At 36.9% G+C, this 7,194-nt stretch overlaps 1 protein-coding gene across 1 annotated transcript; it reads left to right on the forward strand.

The window, feature by feature from the left end:
- Positions 1 to 3,603: 3,603 nt before the first annotated feature.
- LOC131027520 (transcription factor MYB44) lies at positions 3,604 to 6,808 on the forward strand. Its single transcript, XM_057957603.2, has 3 exons — positions 3,604 to 4,539; positions 5,225 to 5,728; positions 6,075 to 6,808. The coding sequence occupies exons 1-3, from the start codon at positions 4,152 to 4,154 to the stop codon at positions 6,491 to 6,493; spliced, it is 1,311 nt and encodes a 436-aa protein (XP_057813586.2). The 5' UTR covers positions 3,604 to 4,151; the 3' UTR covers positions 6,494 to 6,808.
- Positions 6,809 to 7,194: the final 386 nt, after the last annotated feature.

Genomic DNA, 7,194 nt, shown 5'->3' on the forward strand with positions numbered 1-7,194 from the left:
CTAAATCTTTCTCCTCAATAGTGCAGCTTGTGGAATCAACAGGTATTGGTCCATCTTCTTTGATAGAAATAAACACAACTTCATCTCCTTCTGATTCTTCATCTGTAACACCTTCATCAATAGCATAGTAATAGTTATTTTGATGCTTATACTTTTGGTTAGGCTTGTAAGGCTTATCATACTTCTCATATCTATCATTCCTATCATGCTTATCAAATTTGACATGCTTATCATATTTAGCCATTCTCTCTGGGAACCTAGAAGCAACATGTCCTATCTTATTGCAAGAGAAACATTTCAGAGCCAATTTTTCATCATACTTACCAACTCCCTTAGGCAATCTCTGGGCAATCAATTCTTCAAGCCCATCGAATTCTCTTTCTTTCTCTTCCATCTCTCTTCTCTCTCTTTCATATTTGGAAATCCTGTATTCATCAGGATCATACTTTTGTTTTCTAGATACAAATGCTCTAAATGCTGTCTTAGACTTTCCATGTGATTCACCAAATTTGCTTAGTTCAAATGCAACAATCTTTCCAACCAATATATCTCTTGTCACTGTAGTCACACTCCAGATCTCATCAATAGTAGCTACCGTATGTTTGTAAGCAGGAGGCAATGATCTCAACACCTTAGCAATAATTTCATCTTCTTCAAGGGTTCCATCGGCACATCTAATACCAAGGACAAGGTCATTCACCTTAGCCATAAAGGAATTTATGTTCTCATCTTCTCTCATCTTCAGCATCTCATATTTCCCTTTCAAACTCTACAACTTAGCAACTTTTACTTGTTTATCTACTTCATACAAGGTCTCAAGCTTCTCCCAGATTTCATGTGTAGTTTGAAGTCCCATCACATTAGTCATTTTTGAATCAGTTAGGGTGCTCAACAATGCTTCCTTAGCTTTGATGTTATGTTCATTTTCCTTGATCTCATCAACAGTAACCCGTCCATTCTGAGGAACATAATAGGCATTCTTTGTAATCTTTCAATAATATTGTCCAATACATCTCAAGTGCACCTCCATCCGATTCTTCCATATAGCATAATTACTTCCATTAAATGTTAGACTCTCCTTCTTAAAGATAACACCTCCAGTTGCCATCTCGGATCTCCTCAAGCGGTTAAGCTTCTTCCGGAGGATCTAGCTCTGATACCAATTGTTGGTAGTAACAATGAAGGAAAATTGAGGGGGGGGTGAATCTGTTTTCTACTGGATCTACAAACTTAACCACAAATATAGATCTGATAAATTGCGACAACAACAAAAATAAGTAAACTAATAGCACAACACACAACACCAAGATTTTGATGTGGAAAACCCAGTTAAGGGAATAACCACGGGACCTACCCACAATAAGATGATACTCTGTAGTAATATGTGAAAATATTAGAATGGGAAATGCACATGCATTCAAGCACACCGCCTAGAGCTCATTGCTCAAGATATAATAACCTGAAAGGCTACAACCCTCAGGGAAGTCTCACTGACTTACAACAAGACTACAATCCGGAAGGAATGAACTATAGTAATAGCATCTGCTAATGCTTGATGGCAGTTCTGGTTAAGCACATTTGTCTGCCCTGCAACACCAAACTCTACTCAATACACCACACCAAAGGATGAATCCTTGTTCGTACATACACTACTCTCTGATAATGCAGATACAACCTTGATACCCAAATTACATGACAATATCACCTATTTATACAATTCATTAACCTTGACAACAAGGTCGGCTAAACCCTCAACTTGCAATTACAAAATTATATCACACGATACAAAGATCGACCACCAGACCCATATAATGATATACATGACATAACATGGACCTAAATCACATTTCCAAACACTCATCTCCACCGGTAATCAACCACAACATGCTACACCATTAGGAAAACCTCATAACACAAAGAACATCACCGGATCAAAAAAATCACCAAAAATTTGCACAACGATCAAAGTGGATTGTCAAAACATATAGGACACAATTAAGAAACACCAACAAGCACGTTAGAATCATCAACAATAGCTGCACCAACATCACTTATCAAATCTTCATCGATCAACATCTGAAACTTAAGAACACTCAATCAACAACAACTATCACGAAGAAAGATAACTTGCGGAGCATCAGATCACAGACCATCTGAAATGAAGATACACAAGACCATCCCAAACAATCTCCCAAAATCTCAGCTCAAGATCTGATCACGTCGAAATATACCAGAGGAGATACTGAACTCTTCAAAGCATTGATTAGGAAACAAACTGCAAACTGGATCATATGATATGATCAATTAGACTTTCTGGATCACCAAAACCAATACAAAAGAGTATAATGATACTAGAAATACTCTATATAGCAAACCATGATCACAATTAACCAATTAGCAATCATTGCAGCATGAATATGTTGACATCAATGACAACAACATATCCTAACAACAATAATATCCAACAGTTCAACCATATTGAAATCTTCTCGAACAATCCATTTAATTTTTAGGAGGCTCTTTTTATAGAACTATCCATTCCCATATTGAGGATCTCTCACTAATACATTAAAACCCATCAGGTAGCAAGGATCTATCACTAGGTAGATATATTGAGGATCTCTCACTAATACATTAAAACCCACCAGGTAGCAAGGATCTATCACTAGGTAGATACGTTAGACAAATATATGAAATAGAATTCCATTAATTAGCAAGCTTCACTCACAACAGTTGAATGGATCCGTACCCGATGCAATTATATACTTACAGAGCTAAGGATATGGTCCTACAAGGAAATGGTATAAACGTATTTATAAATGTGACTGAAACAGATAGAGAAGGGAATATAATATAGGATGCGTTAGGGCAACGACCAACGCACATTATTGATTTAGAAGTTTAGAATATATGATATTCTTTGAAGTCTTATGCTGATGTAAATTGAAAATTTATCCTTGTTTTTGCTCCAAGGTACAATCAACTTTAGAAAATTGAAGAACTTGTGTAAGAATTTGGGTTTGTTACATTTAACATATTCTTCGTGAGTACAGTACATGGACCGATTACTAGCTTAAAAAGGCTTTATGAGCAGCAGTCTTAAAGAGTGGCTTGATAAACATCCAAAGTCGAATATGTACGGTGTTGGGAAAGTAACAATGTTCCTTTTAACCTAATAATTGTGCAAAGTAATAATGAGTTGAGTTGTTTGGAAAGACGACTTCAATCAATAATAATACAAATTCGGTGCTCTCCAAAGGAATAATGATAAACATCCCTTTCAGTCTCAGACATCTCCTCAATTCAACTACAACCTGCAACAACATTAATATACTAATACTGTTTTAAGTACTTGGAATCTCTGTCTTTATTATGTTGTAATTTAGTTCAGGGAAGAATGTTCTCATTAAAAATATTAGGCTTAACAATTTATTCTGGAGGGAAACACAGGGTCCCACAGTCCTGGACTTCATTGCAAAGTGGAGTTAAAAAACATTTTGAATATTTTACAAAATAACTTGGGTTGCAGCCGGTCTTATTAAAAAACAAGGGTTTATGGTCGGTCCTATTAAAAACATGGGTAGCTGTTGAACATAGACATCATTCCTATACCAGTAATAATAGTTTGCTCTGGACTCTACTATTATATAATAGGAGAGCTCTCAAAGCACAGGACTCACGAGAGATTAGAATAAAATGGAATATGATAGGAAGCACCAGTGAATGGGCAAAGGAGATGAATGTACTGAAAAGGAATGAAATTTTCATCTTCTGGGAAGTGGGGTTGCTCTGCATTTCCAAGAATGGTGATATTAAACTGTTTTTAAGAAAGGCCTAATATAATAATATGATTCTTCTTCGTGTTTTTTAATACTATTACAGGATATAGATGCAGATGTCCAATGTCCATCCACAAGGGTGCATTATGCTGGTTTATTTTTTTGTGATGCCCCTGTAAAATATGCTGGGGCTGAAGAAGTAGGCAGTCGAATATTAGTGCACATTCCTTTTGGGATTTTGTCTTCTTTCTTTCTTGTGCTTCCTGGGTCGATTTCTTTTTCTGTGTTCTTTAGGTTTTAAGTATTTTGTCTACGTCTCTGAGGGGGTTAGGTGAGACCTTGTGTCTTTCACCTCAGGGTTTGGAGCCTGTCATGTTTGAGTTTATAGGGGATGATGAAGGTGGTTTTCTTGGAGGAGGAAGATGTGTGTCTGGTGAAAGTGAAAGCAGAAGTGAGATTGCCTTCCAGCAGGTGCTTAGATCTACTCAGGAACAACACCAACAGCAGGTGGCCTGTGCTATGGAGACTAGTTCTAGTCTCCTGAATACCAGTGATGACAACTGTTCCAGTCATGAGGATTATTGTATTAAAGATTCAGAAAACTCCAATGAGAAAGAAGTGGGTTACTTGTCCTTAAGGTCAAGGCTCTGTGCAAAAGGGCATTGGAGGCCAGCCGAGGATGTCAAGCTCAAGGAGTTGGTGGCCCAATATGGACCTCAAAACTGGAATCTCATTGCTGAGAAACTCCATGGCAGATCTGGTAAGAAAGCAGTCCCTTATTCTGCAGTTGCACCCACTTTATAAAAATGACAAATTAAAGATATTAGGTTTCCACACTCTATGCCTATGGAATTTGAGAGCTTTGTCTATCCAATTTGAGAGCTTTGTCTATTGTATTTGAGAGTTTCTGGATTTGATTGTGTATATTTTTCTATCTACGTTTCAAATCATATTTTACGAGTCATCGTCAGAATGGTGAGCTAGAAAACAGAAAATCATAGAATATGATTCAAATTGTTGATAGAAAAAACATATACAGTCAAATGCAGAAGCTCTCCAATTCAAAAATGACAAATATTAGTGAAAAACAATTCACTACTGGTGCACCCATTTTTCCTTAAAGGATGTGATTCTTTTAACAGAAACAGTCTCCTATCATGCACCCACTTTCTGAAAATGTGAAATGTTAAGAAAAACACACAACTGTTCTGCACCCACTTTCAAACAATGCCAAATGTTAAGAAAAACACCACACTGTTATGCACCCATTTTCGAAACAATGCCAAATGTTTGAGATTTTTTTGTACCAATGGATATGATGACAAGAAAAAGACAGTGTATTACACCTTTCTGTATCCATGTTTATTTTAGTATACAATATGTGATATATACTGTAATGGTGATCCATTTTTTAAGGGTTTCTGAAGTGTTAGGTTTTGGTGCAGGAAAGAGTTGTAGGTTACGGTGGTTTAATCAGCTGGATCCAAGAATCAACCGAAGGCCATTCAGTGAAGAGGAAGAAGAACAGCTTATTACAGCCCATCGACTCTACGGCAATAAATGGGCTATGATAGCCCGGCTGTTCCCTGGCCGAACAGATAACGCCGTAAAAAATCACTGGCATGTCATCATGGCCAGAAAACACAGGGATGTTTTCTCTGCCAACCGACGAAGAAGGGCTCAGCAACAATTCAAGCAAACAAAACAGACCAACATTTTCTGCATTGAAGCTGATTCCAATTTCAAAAACTATATCCCCACAGAGATGGGTTCATTCCCGAATCTTCAGAAACCCTCTTCAGACATCTCCATTAATGAAATGGAATTCTCTTCTTACTCGAATTCAAATTGCACAGATTTGTCACTACCCAACAGAATCCCTAATTACAGCATTACTGCCTCCCTAGCTCAGACCTTTGGCACAATGCAGTCTATCGGATATTCGTCTGGTACGTTTCCCCTTCTTTTCTGAAAAAACCGTTGATTTTGATCTCCCGTTGATTAAGATCTTAGAGATCAAATTAGTGGTCATGTGGCTGCTGTTTTTCCATTCGATTGTGTGAGATTTTCTTAACATCAATATTTCAAATCACATTCAAATTGTATGAAGATTTTTTAACCATCAACTTCGACTCTAAAAACATCTCACGCAATTTGATTGTGATCAGCACACAAACAAATCTTGATACTAAAAAAATCTTACAAAATCGCAACGACAATCTCATGGATGGTAAAAATCTGGTTAACTTTAATCATCATTTATAAAATGCTCTTCTTTTTTGGCCTTTTTTTCAGGCGGCAAAGAGGGTACACTATCATTTGACAGTAAAAGCATTCCAGGTTATGAGCCACACAAATTTCGTGTGCCTGGTGTCCCACCAGTACATCAAACTTTAAATACAAGCAATTCCTATTTCAGTTGCAGCAAAACCGAACAGAAGGCCGAGTTTGGAAGAAACTGCATGGATTCTACGGAGGAGTCCTCAACTCATTCTTCTTGTGCAGTGTTGCTATCAGAATATGGTAACAACTACTGCAACGCAGATTCCCACGAGTACACAAAATCCTTGATTTTCAATGAGAGTGTTGAAAACCGGCCTTTCATTGACTTTCTGGGAGTGGGTGCCACAAACTCAGACCAGGCTGTGTTCAACAGAAAGCCTGCCATTTCCGACAGAAGTTCACACTTTTGTACACTTCACACGGAACTGTAGACTGCTGTAACCAATTCTGTCAGTGTGATAAGAATATGCTCAGACTGCATGTAATTTGACTAACAAGATCCTTGTGATGCTAATTGCTTCCAAATGATAGCCTACCGTCGAGAAAAAGAAAAGATAAAAAGCCAAAACCTGTAACAAGAATTCTGTACTGTCTAGAACTGTGATGCACAGACTAGCTTAATTCCATTGGGCCACAGTTTGACAACCTCAAATTTTGGCATTAGAGGCCTAACCAGACTGCAGTTTGGAAGAAGGGAGGAGAATGATTCCCATGAAAATAAAGTTAAGAAAATAATTTATTTTACATTTTTCTGGCTTGTGAATGTTTGATTGCTTCTTCAGTGTACTGCAATTCTAGTTTCTGTTAGTCGATTTATCAATTTTCAATCTTCTGTTCAACTTATTTACTGCATTTCTGTTTAATTAAACCTTAACCAGTGTGGTAGGATTATTATATTTCATGTAGTCGTTAAGAAATATCTCCCAAGCAAAGTTATTGTATTTGCTCAGGCCATTATAAATCTATTGGAAAAAATAATATGAGCTTTTTTTAATGATCTCTTCCAGAGTTGTATTACTGACTAATGGCATTCTTTATTCTTAGCAAATAAGAATTGAAATCTAGATTACAATTTTCGGTCGAATCCATTTATGACTTAAATGTATCAAATTTTAAGTTTATGATAAATTGT

The sequence above is a fragment of the Cryptomeria japonica genome, chromosome 10 (genome assembly GCF_030272615.1).
Source record: "Cryptomeria japonica chromosome 10, Sugi_1.0, whole genome shotgun sequence".
In the NCBI taxonomy this organism is placed as follows: Eukaryota; Viridiplantae; Streptophyta; class Pinopsida; order Cupressales; family Cupressaceae; genus Cryptomeria; species Cryptomeria japonica.